The 23,575-nt window shown below is 57.8% G+C and overlaps 1 protein-coding gene across 8 annotated transcripts; it reads right to left on the bottom strand.

Annotated features, from left to right (window-relative positions):
• Positions 1–52: 52 nt before the first annotated feature.
• Positions 53–22,336, bottom strand: SMTN (smoothelin). 8 transcript variants are annotated; one of them, XM_037052536.1, is made up of 21 exons: positions 22,181–22,335; positions 20,222–20,352; positions 15,456–15,604; positions 14,949–15,042; positions 14,779–14,857; positions 14,589–14,686; positions 13,337–13,657; positions 13,176–13,248; positions 12,556–12,627; positions 11,964–12,476; positions 11,605–11,777; positions 8,412–8,564; positions 8,252–8,327; positions 7,008–7,172; positions 6,845–6,907; positions 6,562–6,628; positions 5,412–5,585; positions 5,099–5,216; positions 4,466–4,617; positions 3,348–3,512; positions 269–357 (listed from the first exon to the last, which is right to left on the bottom strand). In XM_037052536.1, the coding sequence occupies exons 2-20, from the start codon at positions 20,270–20,272 to the stop codon at positions 3,368–3,370; spliced, it is 2,736 nt and encodes a 911-aa protein (XP_036908431.1). In that variant the 5' UTR covers positions 20,273–20,352; positions 22,181–22,335; the 3' UTR covers positions 269–357; positions 3,348–3,367. The 8 variants fall into 8 exon arrangements, with proteins under 8 accessions (XP_036908430.1, XP_036908429.1, XP_036908435.1 ...); XM_037052535.1 differs by lacking the exon at positions 3,348–3,512 and having other exon boundaries at positions 53–357; positions 5,099–5,213; positions 22,181–22,336; XM_037052534.1 differs by lacking the exon at positions 3,348–3,512 and having other exon boundaries at positions 53–357.
• Positions 22,337–23,575: the final 1,239 nt, after the last annotated feature.

Raw genomic sequence — 23,575 nt, 5'->3', positions numbered from 1 at the left:
GTCCCCCCTTCCCTCCATTCAACCCTCCGAAGAGAGGCAGAGACGAGTCAGGGTCCTTGAAAACCAATAATTTATCAAAACGCTGCTTGTGTATGCGAGGGAGGGTGTCGCGACAGACAGGGCAGCAGTGGGCTGGCTCACAGGAAGGGGAGAGTGCCTGGATGGTGGGGGCAGCTTGCCGCGAGCAGGCCATGCGGGCTGGGAGGCTAGACATTCTTGCCACGCAGGCGCAGCTCGTGGCGCCGCAGGTGATTGTAGAGCGACTGCACATAGGTGAAGACGCACTTGGGGTCGGGCTTCTTGCCCATGATCATCATGTCCTCCACATCCACCAGGGGGACGCAGTCCACCAGCATCCTGCGAGGAGGGGGGCACAGGGGTGGTTGTCAGCGCGGGTCCCAACTCTTGCGGCGGCCCTCTGCTTGGAAGGTCTTTTCACTGTCAAAGTCTGCTGGTTTCCCATCAATTCCATACTCTCGGTCGACGGAAGAGGTGGGAGCCTTCCGGGAAGGCAGGAACCCCCAAGCTCCACCCATCCAAGTCTGGAGGCATTTTTGTTGAGAGCAAGGCCAAGCAGGTGGAGGTGGAGATGCAGGAAGAGAGAGCTGTGTCTCATCTTAAGACAGGGCAGGGTACGCTTCTACCCTGCCCCTGGGGAGGTCCTGACTACAGATCCCAGCCACTTTTCTTTGGAGGACCGCCATCTGCTCACATTCAATGGCACACTAGCTGCCACAAGCCCCTCAGTTGGGCCACTGGACCCCAGGGGCCTTACCCCCAGCAAATCTTTCCCTGAAGCCAGGACCTTCCCAGCGACACTCTGCACCCAATTACCTATCTGCCAGCTCTCTGGCCTGGTACTCCTGCAGAGCCCCCACCCACAATGCCTCCAATCCCTGTCCTTGCCCCAGAGGACAACCATTCTGTGTGAGATGGCCTCAGCGGTGTGTGGGTGGGTGATGGGGGGGAGGGGCAGTTCTTTAATCCTTATTACCCCCCTGGGTAGAGCACGGGAGGCAGATGAGGGTCCCAGTCAATACACACAAGACTATCTGTGTCATGCTCAGGGGTGGGACCACCCTTCTGTCCATCCTCCAGAATGCTGCATATACTTTACTGATAGGGAAACTGAGTCATGGAGCAGAGGAATCATTTGTTTCAAGACCCACGGCTTATTATGTGTAGGCCTGGGCCTGTTGGGGTCCAGGCCCCCAGTCCAGAATGTTGGCACCTGCCTGGAGCCCCTTCTTTCCTACTGCAAAAGCCCTCTCCCCACTCTGGAGGGGAGTAGGCTACAGCCACTAGACAGCTGACAGCCCCAAACTTCTAAAGCTGCAGCTTGCTCCCTGGTTCCATTTTCCTTCCTCTTCCAGAGCAAGACCTCTTTTTCTGCCTTTCTCCCTCCCATCTGCCATGACTGACATATAGTAAGCACTTAGTCAGTGTTGTTAAGTGAGTTTCCCTTGGCAGCGAAAGCATAAGGGCAGGAATTGCTCCTGTTCCCAAGACACCCAGGGGCTCAGAACTACTTCCAATTTTGTGCCTTCAAGGTCAAACCTGGAACCACGGTGGGGCTGAGGCCTCTTCCCAGCTCACTGAACTCCTTCAGAGAAGAAGCCTGGGAAGAGACCTCTTTCATTCCAGGCTCTATCCCTGACTAGCTGTGGATGCTATATAAAGCCCTGCCCTTTTCTGTGACTCAATTTCCCCATCTTTATAGGAACAGTATAGTCACTCTCTTGCCTCATTTGAGACCTTGGAAGCACTTAGGATGAATGAGCGGTTTCCAACTCTGTTGCTGATAGGATATGTGCCCTTGAGGTTGGCCCTGCCCCAGACTGGGTTTGTTTTCCCAGCTGTACTATGATGGAGAGGCAGCCTCTTTCTGCATCTTCTTCCAGCTGTCGCTATCTCGCCAGGGATCCCAGCCTCCCTCCCCCAATGTGGAACTCCCTCCCACCCCTGGTGTCTTCCCTGGAAACCTTATAAAGCCATTGTTTACACTGGGGCTCACGCTCAGGGCTCCAGCTGCCCCAGTGACGGGCCAAACACCAGGCAATTTGAGCAACAGCACAGCTGAGTCACACTTTCCAACTGGATCAGGGCCGGGTCGGGCCTCTTTCCCTCCAGGCCAGCCTGCTGGGCAGCAGCTCCTAAGTCCATATATGACCTGGAGACAGCACCAAGCCCATCCTCCCTCACCTGCACAGCTTCTCTGAGAATATGTATGCACATGTGAGCTGCCCCTCACAATGGCTCCAGGCCCTGAGGGGCATCTGCATGCACCTCTAGCTCTGTCCCTGACTCACCTTATTTCGGTCAATACCCTTGCTCCCTCTGTGTCTCTGTCTCTTCTTCTCTTCACAAAATGGGTAGGAAAAGTGATGGGGCAAGGTAAAGAGCCACCAGGTTGGGGGTTAGGAATTCTAGTTCCTGGTCCAGCTCTCACCGAACCCCCCTGGGGCAGTCCGAGCCCATCCCTCTCCTTCCCTGAGCTTGTCTGGAATGAGCAGTTAGCTCAGGGTCTGAATTCTCTACTGTGGCCCTGAGGTGACTACAGAAGAAATGCCACAACTGGATTAGGGATCCAGGACCCCAGTCAGAAACATCTTCCTGTTAAACTGGCCCTGCTCCTGAGCTCCCAGTGTGGAGCATGGCACCTCCAGCTCCCCAGTGCCCAAACTACAGGCCTGGGAGGATTCCTCGATCCTCTTTCTGCCTCCCCATCTGGATCCATCAGAAAGCCTGTCCTTCTACTTCTTATTAAACTTCTCCAGCTATCTAGTGCACCCCCTTGCTCCACATCCCTCATCCAAGGAGCACTCTAGAATGCTAACCAGACCACATACATCCCTCCTCTGCTGGAAACCTTTTATGACTCTTGTCCTCAGGAGGAAGTTCAAACATCTGTCTCTGGCCCCCACCTCCCTCTCACACCCAGACTAACCGTCCTTCTCTCCCTGGAGGTGCAGTGCTCTCCATCTCTTGCACCCAGCTTTGGATGAAGGCTCATCCTTCTCTCTGTGACTCCCTTTCCCTCCTTTAGCCTGAACTTTGTCTTTCAGAGACCAGCTTAGTTTACACTTTTTTCAAATAGCTGTCTTGGGCCTGCAGTGTGGGTCAGGTACCTCCGCCGAGGTCACTCCTGGGCTTCTTCCATCTCAGTCCTGTTCACCTGGCTCATTACTTCCCATTTAGGGGAATGACCTTGCCAGAGGACAGGCAGGGCCAAGTCTGGCTCCTTCCAGCTCTTGTCAGGGTCCCCCTGCTTCTACCACCCACCTCCCAAGCCTCTCTCTGTGCCCTGCTGAGCACAGGGGGCAGGCAGGCGAGGGGGTATTTCTCACCGTGGGGCCCGGAGCAGGGGTTAGGACTTTTTGGTTTTTACCAGCCCCTTCTGGACCAGACAGCGGTAGAACTCCTGGATGTACGTGTACACGCACTTCCAGTCAGGCTCTCGAAGCCGCACCATGTCCTCTGTGTCCAGGAGCTGGGGGCAGTCCGCATGGGTCCTGGGGAGGGGAGGGGGCCGGGGAGGGGTGGGGAGGCGGGGCCCAGGTGGGGAAGAGGGGGAAGAGGCAGAGGAGAGAGAGGGAAGAAGAACGGAGAGACACACACATACACACACAGAGACATGAGTTCAGTTACATTCTCAGTGCTGCAGTCTGCCAGCCCCCCGCATGCCCCCTCCCCACTGTGGACGTGCTGCTCACTACCCATTACTAATGGTGTGCGATGCAGACAGGGGTGGGGGGGCGTCAGACCAATCACAGGTGCAGAGAACTCTTGGGGCAAGCGGGAACACGGGGTGGGGGCGATGGCGTTGGCGCCTGGGTTGGAGAGGAGGACTGTGCCCCAGGGAGGGGGGTGCGGGAGGCGTGAGAGGAGGTGGAGGGAGGAAGAAGAGAGAGATATCTGGGGGAAACAAGAAAGAGAAAAGCAGAGAAGAAAAACAGATGGAAAAGGGTGGTGAGGGTGAGGTGAGCAGATGGGGCAACGATTCCAAAGTGGAGGGCTTGCTGATGTCCTATATAAGCCTCTCGCAACACCTATATAGGCTGGGCGGGCAGGGTGCCCGGGCCAGGAGCCTCCTTTTGGAATCTCCAGCCGGGATCCCGTGGGAGCAGGAAGCTCTGGTGATAGTGGGAGGAGAGCAGGACAGAGAAAGGGAGAGGGAGCAGGGCGCAGAGAGAGGATGGAGGGCATATGGACAGCGCCACCTGGTGGGCCTTGGCCTGGGCTGGTGGGCGAGCCCGTGGCTCCTTCGTTCCGGCGGGCACCTGGCACACTCAGCGACGGGTAGGTGGGATGGAGGAGGACAGGGCCCTACTGGGGCGGGGGTTCTCAGCCACTGTCTGACAGTGAAGCTGGCCAGCTTCAGGAGGTCTCGGGGCAGCTGGGCCTGGCCCAGATGCCCAGCCTCAGATGCCCAGCCAGCACCAGCAGGGCTGGGGCCCGCACTTACTCAGCGGATGAGAAGGCCACCTCAAAGTTCTGGCGCCGGTTCTGTGGGCTGAGCTGCCCATAGTCAAAGGCCTCAGGGAAGAAGTTGTGCACCAGGGCACAGAAGGCCATCCCGTCACTCCAACTCGAGGAGAAGTTCTGGATGTCCACGTGCTATGGGTGGTGGGAGGACCAGTCAACTCCCCCAAGTTGTCATTTGGGCATGACAGACCTGCTGGGCTCAGAGAGGCCCTAAAGCTTGTCGGAGGCTGCAGAGCAGCTGAGCAGCTGAGCAGCGGAGCGGGAACATGAGCCTCCTCCAACTTAGTCTGTCAGCTCCCATGTCTGCAACTTACAGGAACTTATCCAGTGCCCCCAGAGTAATGGGGAGGGGACTCCACGGGTAGGGTCTGGGCCTGAACTGTGCCTGCCATCCAAGGGGCCCTCGTTACGGCCTGCCACTCAATTATTTATTCTGGAATTTAGGGCATGTTATGTATCCTCTTTGAGCCCGCTCCCTGTTAGAGGATTTCCCATCTTCCCTGCCAGGCCTGGTGGCTGTGAAGGGTACGGGTTGGAGAGAAAGCGTCCTGCCACGAGGGAGGTGTGGAGCTGCTGTCTAGGGGACTGTCCACCACCTGGCCTCACAACTCACCTCATAGCCACGCGTCTTAGCTCGGCACCAGTCTAGCAACATCTGCTTGATGCTGTTGGCGTTGGGGACCCCAAAGCTGGTGGAGCGCTGCACAGCAGCACGGGGTCCACCAGGGCTGCTGTGGGGGTATCGGCAGGAGCTGAGTCACAAGACTAGAGGGGGCACCGCTTCCGTCAGCCCACCCAGGGGACCTCAGCTCCACATTCTTTGAGCGTTAGGCTCCCCCTGCCCAGCCCTTTCTGTTTATGGACCCACTCATCACTTCCCACGCCCAGCCCCAGCCTCACCCCTAGCCCTGCCTGTTGCAGCTCACCCTGCCGCGCCCTCCTTTTCCAGCTTCTCAATCATGGCCTTGCGTGCCTGGGAGGCCGAGGTCTTGGGTAGGCTCTGTGCCTTCATCAGCTCTTTCTTCTTCTCTGCCTGGCGTTTTTCCAGCGCTGCCAGGCTGCCAGCTCGTGAGCTGGTCTCATCCTCACGGTCAAAGATACTGGGGGATGGGGAGCTGACTATTAGGGCGCTCCCAAGTCTCAAACCCCACTCACCCAGGGAGGGGTCTTGTCGCACTCCACACCCTACACTCTTTCAGAATCTTCTCTGGCAACGCCAGCCAGCAAGGGAGGCTTCCTCATCACACCATTTTACAGAGGGGCACGCTGAGGCTCGAACGGAAAGAAGACAGGAGTCAAGCTCTTTTCAACAGACTTGACCTCTGGGTAGTTCTCTGAGAAGGCTCCCTGTATTGTCAAGTGACGTGTGAGTTCGGATTGTGGACATTATCAACTAACCATGATGATCGGCATAATAATAGTCACGGTAATAATAACAACAGCTCATGTCTATTGAGCCTTTGCTACATGCCATTTAAAACTTGACAAGAGGAGAGAGGGACTCTTATCATTCACACTGAAGATAAGGAAACTGAGAGCCCTGTCCTCAGATTTCCAAGGGCGTGGGGAGCAGCACAGGAACCTGGGAACGCAGGTCTCTCTGACTCAGAGTCTTTGGACCCCTCTGGTTCCTACGCTGAATTCTGATCCTGTCTCTGCTTCCTATCAGCCCCGACATCTCTGTAATGTAAATAGAGGGGTCTAAACCCCTCCCTCATGGGTCTAAGTCAAAGGAGCTCTGTGACATGGGCCATGGTCTGCAGACAATGGTAAGTGACAGTGTCACCAGGCAGCTCGGTGTAGCAGCAGATAGGCCTCTCCAAGGGTTCAACGCTACTGTTGCCATTCAGAACTCGGGGACCCAGAGCAGAATCTCTGGCCTCCCCCGTGGTGCAATGGAGGACTAGGTGAGATCACAAGGGGAGCAGGAGTGGTCTGACTCTTACTCCTTCCCTCCCTGGTTGTATGCCTATCATGTCCCAGCTCTTTGGTCCACCCCCCTGCAGAACGGGTGTGCAGGGAGGTCCCCTGTGATGCTGACTCCTCTGTGGCCTGGGGGCGGGTACCTGTGCTCACCTGCCCATCTTCTTGGATGATGAGGAGGAGAAGGTCTTGGTTTGCACCATGGTGCTGCCACCACCATCTGCAAGAAAAGCAAAGAGGAGCGTGGTGAGGCCTGGGCAGGATATCAGCAGAGGGGGCGGGGGTATGGGGAGGGATGGTGGTAGCCACAGGCAGAGTAGAGGAGGCGACAACTGAACAGAGAAACACACAGACAACAGTATGAAAAGAGAGTTCGAGGAAGAGCCTGAGGAGTCAGGCAGGCAGGTAGGCACAGGGCGCTGTCTGGTGGCCTTACTCTCCGAGCGCCTCACAAAACTTGACTCCACAGTGGTGGTACGGGCCGTCCTTGTGCCATCATCTGGAAGGGCAGGGGATAAGAGGAAGGATGTGAGAGGCACAGGGGCGACCGGGATAGATGTGTCCCCACACTAAGCCCCGAGCCCTGTTTGGCCCCTTACTGGAATGGACGAGCCGCTCAGTCTTGGTGACAGTGCTGACGGATGAGCCATCGGCTGCCCGCTGGCTGTGCCTCGTGGTGGTCTCGGTGGCCATGTTGCCACGGGTGTCCCCTGGCCTGGCCCGTGCCTCTTGTAGCCGCCGTTCCCGTTCCTTGTCCCGCTGGTCTGGGCGGGGGATGCCCCATGCATGCCCAGAGGGTCACCCATCACCCACACAGCACATATGCACGGGCACAGGGGCACACAAGGTGGGGTAAAGGGCAACTTGTTAGAAATATAAAGACACAGGGTACAAGGAGTGGCTGGGGGTGAGGGAACAGCCACCACTTGGCAGGGAATGGGGGGGGTGTGATGCGTGGTGATGGACTGGAGAAGAAACACGGGCATGTGGAATAGCTGAACTCCAAGGGGGAATCTTTGAATCTAAAAAGGGAGTTGCTACGGGAAGGAGTAGCTGATCTGGAGGGAGTATCTGGACCTAGGGAGGAGCCCCAAAGTCCAAGGAAGGAGAAATTGAGTGAGGGCAATCGTTGAGTGGGCCTTCAAATGCAGCTTAGCCAGAAGGGTGCTGGAGGAAGAAAGAGCCAGATCCAGGGAAGGAGAAATCAGAGGTGCCTGAGGAGCAATGTGATCCAGGGAAATAGCAGTTGGGAGAGAAGGTGGCAAAGGGGGTAACTGGGCCTGAAGAAGAAGTAGGTGGGTGGAAACAGGCTGGGTGGCCATCAGTGGGCCCTGGAGGAAGTGGCTAGGTTCAGAGAAGGAAAAATTGAGAGTATCCGGAGAAGCAAATGAATCTAGAATCTGAGGGAAAGAATAGCTGGCTTCGTGCAGGAAATAGCTCTGGCCAGGGAAGGGGAAGGTGAGTGGGGGTAGAGACTCAGGTGGTCATCAGTGGACCTCAAAGAGAAAGAAGCAGCTGGGAAAAGGAGTATCTGGAATCGGGGGCGGAGTGGTTGACAGGACTTGGAGAAGCAATTGGATCCCAGGAGGAGTAGCTGGGTGAGAGAGTAACTGGGTCTAGGAAGGAGAAGAGAAGCTGGTTGGGGATAGTAACTGCGGTGGCCAGGGGGACAGAAGCAGCTAGGGAAGGGAGCAGCTGGGGGAAGGAGGCATGGGAACAGCTGGGTCTACAGAAGCTGGGTAGGGCAGTCACTGAGCTGGTATGTTTATAAACGGACTCCAGAGTGAAGGGAGCAGCTGGGGAATGGAGCAGCTGGATCTAGGTGGGGCAACGGGCTATCTACCTCTCTTCCTTTGTCGGAGCTCACGTAGTGCAGCCCGAATAAGCTTCCGCTCCTGGAAGTCCGTAGACTGATCCAGCTGCAGACAGACCCCTGTCATTGCCCATCTGGTGCCTGCTGGTCCCTGTCCCTGCCACCCCCCAGCCACCAGATCTGACCATACCATCTTGTCTAGGATGGCCTCATCCTCGATGGCCATCAGCTCCTCAGTGCTCAGTGGGCTTTGCCTCTCTGGTGCTTTGTCCACCCGGGTCTGCTCAGCACCATTGGCCACTTCCACTGCTGCAGAGGGGGGCTCTGCTGGCTCTGGTTCCATCTGCAGAGTGGGGAGAGGGCACAGACTTTAAGCAGAGGCCTGGATGCCAGGGTGCCAGGCCAGTTGCTGCTATAGCCTTGGAAATAATCACTAGCCAGCCAGACTGCCTGCCCAAGGATGGACATGGAGGTGTCAGGCTCAGGGAAGAGGCACTGAGAGCCTTGTTGTAAGGTTTCCCATGTACCCAGGATTGTGTTAATATAATTAGTAGTGGCAATATTGGTGATTGTCATGCAATAGTAAGTTCTGTATAAACACTAGGGATTTCACTGTCCCTATTTAACAGAAGGGAAAACTGAGGCTCAGGACAGCTCAGTGACTTGCCCACAGTCCTCCAGTAAGTGCAGGCCAGATATGAGCTAGGGCAGCCGAGATCCTGAACCTGAATTCTTTCTACTGTTTCATTCCCAGCCCCCTTGGAGGCAGGCTGTGCTATCCTGCCTGTTTCCAAGGCTTGGGTCCTCCTGGGCCACTGCCCAGGCAGCAGATTCCCCTCCGCCTCCCCGCCCCCCCATACACACCAAGCAGGCTGGACCAGGGCCCATAGGCTCCTGACCAGGTGTCTGACTGGCCCTGCTCAGCGCCAAGTCCTCTCTGAAGCTCATTCCTACTCCCCTCCACCCACTGGGAACCACCCTCTAAGGGGCCTCCAGCCCCACCCTAGGGCATCTCCCTGGCACCTTGCAGACAAGTCCCCAGCCCAACTATCACAGCCCCTCCCCTCCGGGCAGGGCCTCTCTGCCGTAAGGGTAAGAAGAGCTGAGGTGGCAGCTGCTTCGGGAGGCTCAGCCTGGCTGGGGCAGGGGGTGGGAATGGAGCTGGGGGCTGGGCCCTGGCTGCCAGGGCAGCCGCCACGAGTGCCTCAGGGCCAGGAGCCTGATACCCTCTCACCTCAGTCTTGGAGTACCAGTGCCTCAGTCCCTTGCATGGATAGGTAAACTGAGGCTCAGGAATGGTGGTGGTACACCTAAGGTCACTCAGCAGAGGCAAATCCTGGCTCAGAACAACCCCCACCCCCAGCCCACAGAAACTTACAAGACTGCCGCTGTGGGCAGGGCCAGCAGAGGAGCAGCGGCGGGTGCTAAAGGCAGGTGGGTGGGCCACAGGGGTCCCAGCATCCTCAGCAGCCTGGAAGAGGGCCTCGGGGTCCGCAGCAGCCAGGAGCAGCTCGCTGGGCTCCAGCTCAGGCTCAAGGTCGGGCACCAGTGGGACCCCCAGCCGCAGGCTCAGCACTTCCACCTGCCTGCCCAGTGCATCCAGCCGCCGGCTCAGAGCTGCCGTCTCCACTCGCAGCTCTTCAGCTGCCCGGGCCACTGGCTCCACGGTCAAGGCAGCTGCCTCTGCTGCCTGGGTCACTGCCACCCGGCCCGCCTCAGCCACTGCCCGCAGCTCCTCCAATGCCTGGCCCAGTCGTTCCTCAAGAGCTGCAACTAGCTCAGACCCAGGCCCCGGTACCCCTGGCATGGTGCTGGTGGGGGCTCTATGGGGGGCGATGATGGGGACAGTGGTAGGGACTGCTGCCTCTGGCTGGTAGTGTCTTTGCAGCTGGTCTGAGGGCGAAGGCAAGGGCAGTGGGCCTGCCCCGCCCCTGCTGGCCTCCCAGCCCGCCACCCGCCAGCTGGGGCTGCAGCCCAAATAGAAACCTATTCTGAGCTCCCTGTGAAGGGGGCTGTGGGGGAGGGGTGGCCTGTCCAAGCAGTCTGACCAACAGGGCTGGCCCTGGCCCTACAGAGATCAGATCTGAAGCACAGCAAGGCTGTGTGTGGTCGGAAGAACTACTGAGGCCAGGGCCCCATGCCCTACGAGTGGGAAAACTGAAGCAGGTAGCAAGGAATGGACCTGCCTGGGCCACCATGTGCCTTAACGGTGAGGATCCAGCCTGCTACACTCCAGGGCCTGCACTCCTTTGCCTTCGTGCCATGCTCTTTTAGAAAGCCTTGAATAGATGAGAGAAATGGAGGCACCGGGAGGCAGAATGTTGAGCAACCTACTGCAACAAGTGTCTTGTCCCTGAGACAAATGTCCTCGATGCAACTGCAGACTTTGAGCAAGTACATTATAGGCACATTATCTGCTTCCCCTTGGCTTCCCTTGGGAAACTGAGGTGACGTCCCCCTTGGGAAGTTGGTGGCATCAGACTGAGGGCTCACTGTGGTACTTCCTACACACCCAAAGGGCCTCAGTCACTCACTCCTTCCTTGCTCCCTTGCCAGGGAGCAATTAGGTCCTGCCCTGTGGGAGGAAGGGTGTTTTCTTGCCCCATACCCTTTCCTTGTCACTCACGAGAAGACCGAAAGCTGGCTCTAGCCATCTCACCTCAGCCAAAGTCCCATTCAGTCCCTGGTGCTGCACAGAGGGCATTACCTGGCAGCTGGGTGGCCCGCTGGGGATTTCTTCCCCATCTGAGCTTTGCCAGCTGATCCCAGGCTTGGGAATGAATAATGGAAGGGTGCAATGTATTCAGTTCCCGTGGCACCTGCTAGGTTTCTGCTTCACCTGATTGGCACCCCCTGCCCCATCTGGCCTCCATCAATGCTTTTTCCCAGAACCCCCCCTTCAATGTTGACGCAGATGCTAATCGCCAATCTCCAATCTTCTAAGGGCCCAGGCTGATCTTGGATGAGCAGATGATCAGCTCTGCACCTCATTGGCTGAGGTCCCGTGTGGGGTGGGAGCAGGGGCACTGGCGCTGCCACAGGGAGAAGGGGGAAAGCCCTTAGTACCCTTCCTGAGCCTCAGTTTTTCCATCTGTTCATTAGGAATCAATCAACCAATTTTGGAGGGAGGATCAGAGATCAGCACGTGGGAAGCTTAAGGCCGATACAGAGGAAGCTTCTGACACATCTAGTGGATGATAGGCCAGGGCCCGGCCTTAGTTGTGCAACCACCTGTCTGGACTATGAGCAGCCACTTTCTCTGGGCCTCAGTTTCCCCACTGTGTGGTGGCAGAGAAGCGGAGCAGAGGAACCCTGCCAGCCCTATACCTGAAGTGGTCTATATAAGGTGGATGGTGATGCTGGTGGGCTGAGGAAGGGCTCACCTTATTGCTGCAGCCTCCTTGGCCACCAGGGGAGGCATGGCTGAAGCCGGTGATGTGAGTGACACTGCCCAGCCGGGCTGGTGTCCCAGGGCTGCTGATACGGGTGATGGTACTCTTGCCCCCACTGCTGGTGCTGAGAAGGGTGGGGGGCGCCCGCAACCCCAGCGTGAGTTCTGGAAGGCGAGGGAGACTACCGTCAGGACCAGGTGGGGGGAGGACAGTGCCAGCCAAGGGTGATGATGCCCCCTTGTTCCCAGAACACCCTTTGGACACCCTGAGCCCTTGCCACAGCACCTGCCCTATGTCCACCCAGAGCTGGACAGCTGCAGGCAATCATCTCCAGCAGTGGGGAGACCTACCTGCCCTCTGGCTGCCTGTGGGCAGCAGCACCCGGCCTGTGGGGGTCTGGCCACGGCTATCCTTGATCTCAATGGTGAATGTCGTCTTCATATTGGCCCCTGGCTCAGCAGTGCCGACAGCCACGGGTAGCAGGGCACTGGGCTCCTCTGAGCAGACCACGGCCCCCCCTGCTCTATTTTCAAGGGGCCTGGCAGCCAAGCCCCGCCCCCTGGGGCCCTCCTCCAGGGGGCAGCTCCGAAGCTGCAGTGCTGCTCCTTGCTGCTTCTTGCTGCACCCAGAGGAGGTGTCACTAGGGCCCTGTGAGGAGGAGCTGCTGGAGGAGGAGGCAGGGGTGGTACTGATGTGGGAGGGGCCCAGGAGTCTTGCAGGGGTTGAGGGACCTAGAGATGCCCGAGGTGGGCCATCCTGGAGCGCAGCAGCCATAGGGGAATCAGATGTGAACTTGCGCATGCGGTCCCGAACGGAGCCACCGCGCTGGAATGGGGAAGGTCCACTGGCACGGGGGGCAGGCTCTAGAAAAGACAGGAAGGCTGTCGGTGGCTGGGGGAGACAGGGACTGCCTCAGGCCTGGGGTAGTGGAACTGACAGTACCTCGGTTCTGGTCTGACTGGCGGGGGCTGAGTACGGACAGGGAGCTTTGGCAGGGATGGGGTCCAGCTAGGTCTTGCAGTAGCAGCCATGCGGGGGAAGAGAAAGGAGAGTGTATGGAGGTCCCTTCCTGCACCCCAACCTGCCCAGCCCATCCTGCACCTCCCACAGCTCCTGGCCTCCCCACTCAGTTGCATCTCTCTTACAGGCCCCTACTCCCCCTCCTGCACTGACCACAGGATGACTGGACACTCCTGGGGGCTGGGGTTAGGCTTGGGCTGGAAGGAGGGTGCCCAGGTCCTCCCTGCTGATGGGGATGGAGGACACCACCCCCCCAGCCCGGCCAGCACTGCCCACAGCTCCAGCTGGGAGATGGGCGCACTCCCTTATTGGGGAAAAGAATGTGCCTGAGGCCCGTTGCCTTTCAAGGCTTCGGGGAAGCCTCTGGCCATGCGTGGGAGGGGGTGGGGACACCTCCGGGGCAGTGGGAGGAGTGTTAGGGACTGCCTGGACCTCAGGAGGTTGGAGCTGTTTAGGCACAAGAGCCCATTTCCCAGGCAGGAAAAGAAGGGCTAGGGGAAGGGAAGGCAGATGGCTGTAGGTGCCCTTGCTGGGACCCTCACCTGCTCTCTTTGTGTTGGAGGGGCCTTTGGTGGGGCCTTGGACGGCAGGGGGCTCTGTGGGGTCAGGCAGGAGCTGCAGGGGAAACATGGCGTGGGCAGGGCCTGGCTGCCAGACCAAGGAGCTCACCTGCCGGGCATCCCTCCCAGTCATCCGGACGTACCTCATTGACCTCCTGTCTCTCAGTGCTGTGGGGGGCTGGAGTCTCCGGGGGCTCAGGGCTGGCAGCCCTGGGCGGGCTGGGGGGTGGCTTGGGGCTGCTCAGAGCCTCAGCAGCAGGGCACTGGGCCTTGGCAGGCTCCAGTGGAGGCTCAGGAGAGGCAGAGGTGGGTGAATTGTCAGGTGAGGCAGGTAAGCTGGATGTGCTCCCAGATGGGACCTGCAGCAGGAGTGTCACTGTGGTCACATCCCGACTGGTGACTTCAGGGGTTGGGATTGGCTCCAGGACCTCTGCCTTCAGTTCCCGTTTCTCTGATTCTGGCACCTGCGGAGGACCCACAGGATGTGGCCAAGCCTCCCCAGGCTGTCAGGTGCTCAGGGCAGGGCATGCAAAGCAGAGGAGCTGGCCGTGGCTTCCTGCAGGCACTCCTGACAAGCATGGGCACTGGCATGCCGTAGGCAGTTTCTGATCCGCACTTCCCAGTATCTTGACACTGCCTAGTCAAGGGAAGTTCAGAGAAGACAAGATCCTAATGCCAGGGGCTGGGGATGGCAGGACACCTGCTGGGGACTCCCAGACTCAACAGATCCCTAGATCTGAGGCCCTGGAACCCAGGCCCCGGCTTGGTTCATCAGGGAGGAGGGTGGGTGTTCTGCCATGGACACAGCGACCTCTGCTGGCCACTTAGGGGTCCAGCGTGGCCTGCCCTCTCACCCACACTCCCTGGAGAACAGAGTTCCCTCTGTGAACAGTATTCCTTGAGTCAGCTCCGGCCTGAAAGGCAGGCCCTTATAAGCCAAGGTAAGCATGTGGGCTGTCTGGAGGGGGAGGGGCAGCTTCAGTATAGGTTTTAGCCAGGGAGGACCCAGGGTCGGATATGCATTTCAAGGAGATGCCCCGTTTGCTGAGTTGAGGCTGGATGGCCGGTGTGGAGGTGGAAGGTAGTTGTGGAGGTGGGGAGGCCAAGCAGGGAAGTCAACAAAAGTGGTAATGGAGACAGACAGGAATCTGAGAGCAGTGCAGACAGGCTAGCTTTGAGGGGAAGGCCTGCATACAGACAACTGTGGAGTGGAGGACATACAGCCAGGGGGAGCCTGGGAGAGTGGGCAGAGGCTGAGATAGATCCCAGTGTCCCCCAAACACAGCTGGGGCCTTTCTCAGCCAATGGCCAGTCTGCAAAGACATAGGGGTCTGGGCTGCTGGCATCTGCGTGCACAGGACCCTGGGCCATCCTCCCACCTTGGCCACCTCTCACCTTACACCGGTCTAGCCTGTGTGCTGCCCGCCCCTTGCTGTCCTCTCTTGAGCCACTGTTGGGTCGCCCGCTGCACAACCTTCCAGCCAAGGTGGCTGCTGAAAGAGATGTGAAAAGTGGATTGTCAGGTGAGGGCTGAGTGGCACTCTGGGCAGCATAGGCAGGCGTAGGGCCGGGGCAGGACGTGTACCCTCAATCTCCTGGGCCCGCACTCGGCGGATGGCAGCCCGGATCAGCTTGCGTTCCTCGTACTCACTGGCACCTCGCAGCTGTGGGTGAGAGGCAGGCCACGGGTATTGGGCTACGGAGTTCAGGTCTTCACCTCCCCTGCCCCCATCCCTGCCCTGGCCTGGGCCTCACCAGTGCAGTCAGCTCCTCCACATCACTCATGGACTCCAGCCGCCCTGCCAGCTGCACCAGAGCAGCCCGCTGCTCGGCCTCCCGATGCTGAGAGCTGCAGGGACATCATTCCTATAACCCTCACTGCCGTGGCCAGGACATGGAGGATGTGGGCTGAAAGCAGGGGCCAGGACAGGGTACCCAGAACCTTGGGCGTGTGGCGGTGAACACTGTTTGGCTACATGCTAGCACATGCATGCCTAAGGACATGAGCACTAGCATCACACACTTAGACACGCTGTCCACTTCAGCGTGGCTAGGACACCACGACTGACATGTCATCCTTGCCCACAAACATCACCCTTCTGTAGTCCAAATGCATGTCTTTACTGCCAGTTGCATACCCAGGTAGGCAGCAGACACAGCGGAGCTGTGCCTGCCTGCACAACATGAACTGAGCCCTGGCACATAGTCCTCCCACCTGCATGTCCACACCGCCCCCCCCCCCCCCCCCACACACACACTCACTGCAGCCAGTTCTCCTTGTTATCCTGCCGCTCAGCACGGAAGCGTTTAGATGCTAGGGCTTCCTCCTCTCGCTCTAGCTCCTGCCGCTGCAACTCCCGGATGGCCGAGCGGATGCGCCGCCGCTCTGCCAGATCCACTGTGACTTCCAACTGCAGGGCAGGCGGGGGCGAGGGGCAGGTCATTTTGGCTGCCAGGGGCAGAGGGTGGGCACCAGCTGCCCACAGCTCGGCCTGTAGTACAATGAGTGATCTATCTCCACGCCCTCTGCCCCAAGCTTGTCACGTGCCCACCCGCCCACCCCCCACCCCCCCAGGGTCTCAGGGGGAGACCCAACTCAGGCAACCTGGGCTTCTGCACAGTTCACAGAGTAGGCAGCCAGCAACTGCCCACAGGTGCCAGGTGCTAAGCCAGGCACTCCTCCCTTTGACTCCTGCATCTCAGAGCTCTTCATCAAACCCCTGAGAGCCTGGGAATCATGGACTCATGGGAGGAGGAGGAAGAGGGAAGCCATCCTATGAATCCCTAACAGTGTCCATGGGGACAGAAGGGTGATTCAGGCAGCTGGACTCCAGGTTGTGAGAAAGAGATTCCCATAGTCTTGTCTCAAAGTACCACAGCTATGCTGGGGGGTTACAGCCTCACCCACATTGGACTGATTGGGAAACTGAGGCAGGGGCTGGCACTCAGGCATCCTAGCTCCCCTCATGGCTGGCAGCTATGCACTGACCCAGGCCTAGCCACCACTAAAGGGGTGGAGGGACTAAGGCCCAGAGTGGGAGGGCCAACCCCCCAGACAGATGCGGCAGTTGCACTAGGATTCATGCAGGGTATCCATGGGGGAGAGGTGTCCAAGGCTTCTTAGCCCCTCAGCCCCTGGGAAATTGGGGCTGTGAACACTGTTAGACCACCCCCTGGTCTAACCAGGTCTAAGAAAGGGCACCTTCTCTGGGCAGAGTCAGCCAATCTTGTTACTTCCCCCACACCTCCACCCCCCACTGTGCTTCTGTGGCTGAAGGGAGAGAAGACTGCCCCAGGGCCCCAGGAAGACAATGGCAGAGATAAGCCTCCAGTGTGGGTCTGAGCCAAAAGGGAGCAAGAATAGTCAAGGTGATTTCCTCTGCCCCTACCCGCCAAATCACTTAGGGGTAGGACCCAGGAACCTTCTATCCCCCCACCCCATCCCCGCCTTTTCAGCCTCCTCCCTGATCATTCCTTCCTGCTCCATGGGGGAGCTGGGTAGGGGCCGGGTGTATAGATTTCAGCAGGGGTGTGGGCTGGCCTAACCGAGCCATGAGCTCACTTGTACTAATCTGAGGAGAATAGGGAGAGCCCTGGGGACAGAGTCAAGTAGGTCCCTTCAGGGTCCACATTCCTGGGGATTTATGGAGGGTCGGGCCAGAATCTCCAGCTGGCTCCAGCCCCAGTCTCGTCCTGGCTGGGTGGTCAGGAGCATGTCCTTAACCTCTGTGTCTGGTTTTCTCACTCACCAGATGGGACAATGGCTGCCCCTTCAGAGTAGTAGTTGGGGATGGGGGCAGTGACTTGGATCCAAGCCCTCCCCCAACCCCACCTGCTGCATAGCTTCTGTTGCAGTATTACCCCCTGCTTGGTTCCAGCCCCTTAGGGAGGAGGAAAAGGTGAGGGCAAATGAGTACGAGATAACCGAGGCATTAGTAACATTTATTGAGAATCTGTATGCCACATGCTGTGCCCAGCCGTCACTTATCCTAACCTCATAGAAACCCTGGCACCCTATTACTCCCATTTCACAAATGAGAAAACTAAGGCTCAGGGAAGGTAAGTGATTTGCTTTTGGTCAAATGACCTGAGCTAGGATTTGAATCTAGGTCTCTCTGACTCCAGGGTCTGCGCTAGTTCTGTTGCTGGAGTCTTTCTGCCACAGTGGGTACCTTGAGGACCTTGGCACTGTGTTGGCGGCTCCCTTCTAGCCCGGTCTAGAGATGCCTATGAAAGGACTGAGGTGTGGGAGGGGAAGATATTATAGCACAGGGAGGGAAAACAAGGCTGACCTTCCCACCTCCCAACCTTGGCCTTGCCTCAGGCCCAGAGCCCTCTGTGGCACTCCTTGGAGACTGAGGGCTGGAGAGGACAACTGGTCTAGCCCTTCCTATGCAGGGGTAAAGAGGCTTAGATGCAATGACTAGCCCTTTGTCTTCTGGGCCACCCTTCCCAATGCCCTGGACTCCAGAGATGGGGTCCTTGTCCCTAAAAAAAGGAAAAAGGAAAGAAAAAGCCTCGTGTGGGAACTTAGCCACCTTTGCAACACCTGAGAGCATTAGTGTCTCCATCTGGGAACTGGGAGCCTGTCTAATTCCCCGCCCAAGTGGATAGGACAGGACCTGAGGGATGGACAACCTCATTCCACTGGCCACCCTCCAACATGACCCTGCCCTTGGGCCTGGAGGCAAAGATCTGCCCACAGTGTCCCTGCTCTGTGTCTTGCATTCAGGGCCTCCCAGGCCCCATCGCTGTATGTGGAGGGGGCTGTGTGAGGGAGGGAAGGAAGTACAAAGTGCTATTGTCCACTGGGGGAAGGGGAAAGGGATGGGGCGATTTCCGAAACTGCCCAGTGAAATTCTCCTGGGAGGAAAGAGAGCGCTTCCTCCGGGCCGGGGGGCACCTCCGGGTACTTTCTGCCCTAGCTGCTGGGGCCTCAGTCTCCCCACCAGCACAAGGGAGGAGGCTTACTAGGCCTTGGCTCAGTACCAGCTCCTCCAGTTACGGATGGGGCAGCGGCTGGCAGTATAGTGAGGCCTCGCCAGGGGGCGCTGAAGGGCCTCAGGTTCCGGAGCCCCGCCCCCGGGTCGGTCTGCCTGCCCTCGCCTTGCCCACAAGCAAGGTACTAGGCGTGCAGAAAGGAGTTACACAGGAATCGTCCCGCTATTGCCTGTTTAAATAGCCCCGGCTATGGAGAGGAAACGAGGTTCACAGAACTGAAGCAGTTTCCCCAGGTCACCCAGCTACTTAGTGTCGGATTCCGAACTGGAACTCCGGACCAAGGTGGAGGGGCACGCGGCGTGCACGTCCCGAAGCGCCCCCATTCCCACGTTGCCCCGCCAGGTCTTCAGGAATGTGCGGGAGCCGTGGCCGGAAGCAGCTACCAGAGTCCCCGAATCGGCTGGATCGGGGGCCGGCTTTTCCTTATAAGGCCCGGCTCCAAGGGGAGGAGCCCGGCTCGGGGCACCCCCGTTCCTGCCACGAGGGCGGCTGAAGCCGGCCGGTGCGCGGGGCGGGACCCTCGGAAGCGTCGGAGCGAAGTAATGGCGGGCGCCCTGCGGTGGAGGAACCGGCCCTGGGTAGTAAAGACCTCGGGTAGTTTCTTGGTCCCGAGGCAAGGGGCGGGGTCTCGTTAGTCCTTTCCTTGGGAAGGGGACGGGGGTGAGCCGGAGACATTCACTACTGTGGCTTCTCTGAAACTTTCCCTTGGGCAAATCTCGCATAGGTCTAGGGGGTGGCGGCTGGAGAACCCTAAGCCTCAGAGGGAACCCCTAGCGATGGGGATGCGCAGAGACTTGGCTTTCTCTCTGGACTGCTCACCGTTTACTACCTCTTTTAGAATTCCTACTTCCTGAATGGAGGTCGAACTGACCTTTGGAAGCCCAACCCATCCCCTCCAGGCTGCACACCCCAAGCTGTGGCGGTGGCAAACACCCTAAAGAGCTTGTTTGAGGACACGCAGCCCTAGTGCCTTGGTAGATCCTGGCAGCGGCTGAGCACTGCCCAATGGCTGGTCCGGACTGGCTGACTCCAGCCCCTGCTTTCAGAGGAATGGTAAGGGTGGGTCAGGTCACTTGCCTTCTCCTAGGGAAAGTAAATCTTTAATTCCCTCCCTGGACAAGGGTCAGGGGCTGGGGAGGTGGGGCACTTCGTCCCCACGGTCCTTCATCCAGTTCAGCTGTTCCCTACCCTTGCTGGTGGACACATGCCTGTCCTGTTGTGTTGCCGCACTTCTTTGTGCACGGTGGGGGAGGGGACAGTGCGTTAGAGCACTCAAGAAGCAGCTTGGAAAGGGATAGATTGGGCCCATGCCGAATTTCCATCGCCATACCAACTGTATAACATCTAGATCACACATTGCCCCTCCCATTTTATAGGTAAAGCAACTGAGGCTCAGAGTGGAAGAAGGACAGATGAGAAGTCACAGAGCTCATAAGACTCTTCTGGCCTTGACTTAGTCAGGACTCTTGGTTCTCCATGCCCCGCTGTGGGGTTTGTTTGGCTCCTGGCACACCCTCTTCCTAGCTGGATGCCTTTGGGCAGGTGAACTCACTTATCTGAGAGTGTCCTCCTGGCTCTCAGAGTAGCTGTGACCATTTTGTGAGATGGTGCACCCTGCACCCAGCTGCCCCTGCTATGCCCTGACATTATTAATCATTGCTGCTACTATTATCACCGGGCCAGCCTCCAGGGGTGGACGCTGCCCAGGTTGTTGTTTGGGAGAGGCACATGGAGCCTCCCCACGCTTGTGGCTGCATGTGGGTGAGTCCTTAGCAGTTATTGTTTAAACCAGTGGTAGCAGTAGGGGGCTGGTAGGGATCAGGCATCAGCACCTGGCATGGACAGGCAAATGCCACTGGGGCCTCCACACCAACCATGTGGAACAGACCCAGCCCTGTTCCCCTGAGCTCCCTCCCCTTTTTTCCCCACCCCCACCATCTACTCTTATCAACTGAGAAGTAGCCTGGAAAGTCCTGCCTCTGGCCTGGCTTGCCTTTCCTGACATTGGGAGTGATGGGGCCACTTACCAGCTTCCGAAGGGCTCCCTCATCCAGCCCAGCTAAGGCTTCATCTGCCATCTTGCTGGCCCTTATCTCTGTTCTTCCCCTCCTGGTGAGATCTTCAGTGCCTGTGGCACCTAACACCAGCTCAGGGAATTCTGCAGGGAACAGATATAAGTCAGGCCTGCTAGGGTCTCTTCTAGTGCCTCAGTTTCCCCATCTTACCCATGGTCATTTGTTGCTGTCCCATCCTTGCTACCTGTGATGTGACACCTGGCTGGGAGTTGCCCTCTGACCTATGGTAGTGTGCTGGAAAACAACAAATCAGGAGTCCCTGGTTCCTGTCCAGCCAAATCAACAACCAGCCTGCTGTATGGCCTAAACTGGGCCCTCACCCTGTCTCCGCAAACAGGGAGGGTAGGGACCTAGATAGAAAAGCTGGGCGCCAACAAGGCCCACCCAAGCTGTGATCACCACCAGGGGGTGCCCAGCAGACTCCACAGTTTCCTGCTCCACCCACCCATCCCCAAGGCCCACCCAGCACCACCTACCCCCAAAAGCTCAGCCTCTGGCTGTGGGCTGAGGCCTTATCCAAGTCCTTGCTGCTACTGACATTCTCATTCCCTTAGGTGACTTAAGCCTTCAAAGTAACTGCCTTCCAGTTCTTGAGGACAGCCCTCTGTACACACCCCTCTCCATTCCTCCCATTTCTGCCCTCCCTCCAATGCCAACTGCCCCGACCTCATGAAGCAAGGTGTCCAGGCACCCAGCTCCTTTCTCCAGTTAACACATTTAGAATTCAGTTCCTCAGCTGGGTGGGCCTTCAGAAACTGACCCATCCAGCCTCTAGATTTAGGCAAATTGAGGATTTGAGAGGACCTGGGATTTGTCTGTCACAGGGGGAAGGAAGATCCCAAAAGCCAGAGGGATGGATTTTACAAAAATCTTGGCCACCTGTCTTCTGAAGCCCCCTTCCAAAGTGCCCCCAGGGCTCAGGACAGTCCCTTTTATCCCATCATTATCCATCAAAATGGCCCCCTAGAGCCTGGCCCAGCCTCCCAAATGCAGCTTTCCTTCCTCCTGCAGCCCCAATGTCTTTCTGGAATTTGAGGGTCCACAGCCTGAAAACCATAGGTGCTTAGTTAATGTATGGTTAATGTATGGTGATAGAAGTGCCCCCAGGATTCCCCTCTTGATTCAGCACTCAGTCAGCCCTTTCCTCTCCCCAGAACAGTCACTTGTTGAGTCACCCAATCCAGTGAATGGGTCTGGGGGTGAGGGGGTTCCTAATCCACACAGGTGGTTTCATCGAACTCTGCCTGTTTAAATTGTCGCTTGCTTTTCCCATCCCTACAGGCTCGGGCAGATGTCAATCTCCCAGCCTTCTGGGGGAGTCTGGGGGTGAGGGGGTTCCTAATCCACACAGGTGGTTTCATCGAACTCTGCCTGTTTAAATTGTCGCTTGCTTTTCCCATCCCTACAGGCTCGGGCAGATGTCAATCTCCCAGCCTTCCTCTGTTGGAGCCCTTGCTTGTTACTAATCTACTTTGGGGTAACCCCCTCCCTGCCCCACCCAGGATTGTCACTCACCAGTTACCAGACTTAAGTTTTGTGGACACTGAGTTCCCCCATGTCTTCTGAGGGGCGGAGGTTCCTAATCCATAATCTAGGACCTCTAGGGGACTCTAGGAAGTCTCTTTTTTTTCCCCTCGGGTATTCCCGCTGCCCTACGCCAGTCGCATGGCTCTCTGTCACCGTCTTGGGTCCCCTGCGATTGTGGGACACCTCAGTGGAATGTGGGAACTTCTCCGGAGTGGCTGCCCCCACTGGCCAGCACCCGTGGAGGTTGTGAAGCTTCCTGGTCTCAGCCGCACCCCATGGTTTAGAACCCCTGCAGTTGGGTGGGGGCTCCCAGGTCTGGTAGTCCCAGAACCCCCACCCCGATACCCGGCTTCTACTCCGGGACCAGGAGGTCCCTACACCTACCTCTCAGTCTGGTTCGCCAGTTGCGAGCAGGCTCAGGTTAGGTCGCTCGGGATCCGACAGACGGCTAGGAACAGTCAAGTCAGGCAGAAGGCAGTGACTGGGATCCCAGGGCCACACTGCAACCGTCCTCAGGATTCTGGAAGCGCCGCCTGGCCAGCAGTGCCAGCAGCTCAGACGGCCCCTCCTTGCCCGCAGCACCAGCCAACCCTCGGGAGGGTCCCGCCCACCCTCGTGCCCCATTGGGTAAATTTAATTTGATGGCCACACCCCTCGCGGGCCCGGTTTGTAGGAGGTTGTAGTGGTGGGGCCACTGCCGTGGTGGCCTTGGCTGGTTGGGTGAGTGTTGCCAGGAGGACGCAGTTTTGCACCAAAGTTCAGGAAGGGCCCCCTTCCAGAGCCGGCGTAAGTGGCTGGGAAGTGCCGGAGTCTAGGAGCTTTCAGGACAGCCCTCCTCTTTGTTCGTGAGACCACGTCCCCTCCCTGGACTCCTCCCCCTCCGTTGATAGCAGCCTTTGGCTGCTGCCCCCAGGCTGCTTTCGGGACACCTGGTGGGAGCCACCTCAGAGTAGAGACAGTGTGACCAGCAGCATTTTGACCTTACGTTGGGGCATCTCAGGGACCACTCCAGACGGAGCGAGATCAGTCACACAGCACCTCTTTCTCAGCCGAGACACCTTTGCCCAGGTATAGCCTTCATCTTCCGTGCTTCTCTCTTCCGAGCCCTTCTTGGGTCTGCTTCTTGGAGCGCTGCAGTCCTAAATTAGGAATATGGAGGAAACCGAGGACCAGAGAGAGCTAACATGCCCAAGACAACGCGAGGAGTCAGCCAGGGGACTCAAAGAGCTCAGATTCATTTCACCTCCCTTACCTGAGGCCCTGGAGCCTCCCACAGGTCTCCATGGAGACCGAAGGGAGCTGGAGCCTGGGAGGTGGGGTCTGGAGTCCTGTCCGTCAAATAAAAATGATAGTATCAACTCATTTATTTTGTACTTGCCAGGTACCAGGCGTATATCCCCTATACTACCATTTGAGCCCAGGATTACTGTCCCATCTTACAATTGAGAACAACAGCTGATAGGTAGTGGAAATATTTATACCAGTACCTTCTGAGTCCAGAATCTCTGGGGAAGTGGGCCTGTTGCCTCCAGCAGTCTCTCAGCCCCACCATTCAGATCCCAACCCACCCACCCCACCTTGCCCCCATCTAGAGAGAGGTTCAGCATCGACTGCGAGACCCATTTGAAGGTATCCTATTTCATCCCCGTATCCTTGACAGATGGTCTCATTTTACTAGTTGAAAAACCAAGGCGCTGAGAGGGAAGAGATTCGTTCAGGCCACGTGGGAGGGGGAGCAAACAGCCCAACTTGGAGGCTATACTTTGAGGTCCCCTTCTC

The sequence above is a fragment of the Sturnira hondurensis genome, unplaced genomic scaffold (assembly GCF_014824575.4).
Source record: "Sturnira hondurensis isolate 20B ecotype Veracruz unplaced genomic scaffold, ASM1482457v3 Scaffold0007406, whole genome shotgun sequence".
Taxonomy (NCBI): domain Eukaryota; kingdom Metazoa; phylum Chordata; class Mammalia; order Chiroptera; family Phyllostomidae; genus Sturnira; species Sturnira hondurensis.
This window is presented reverse-complemented; position numbering and strand designations above follow the sequence as displayed.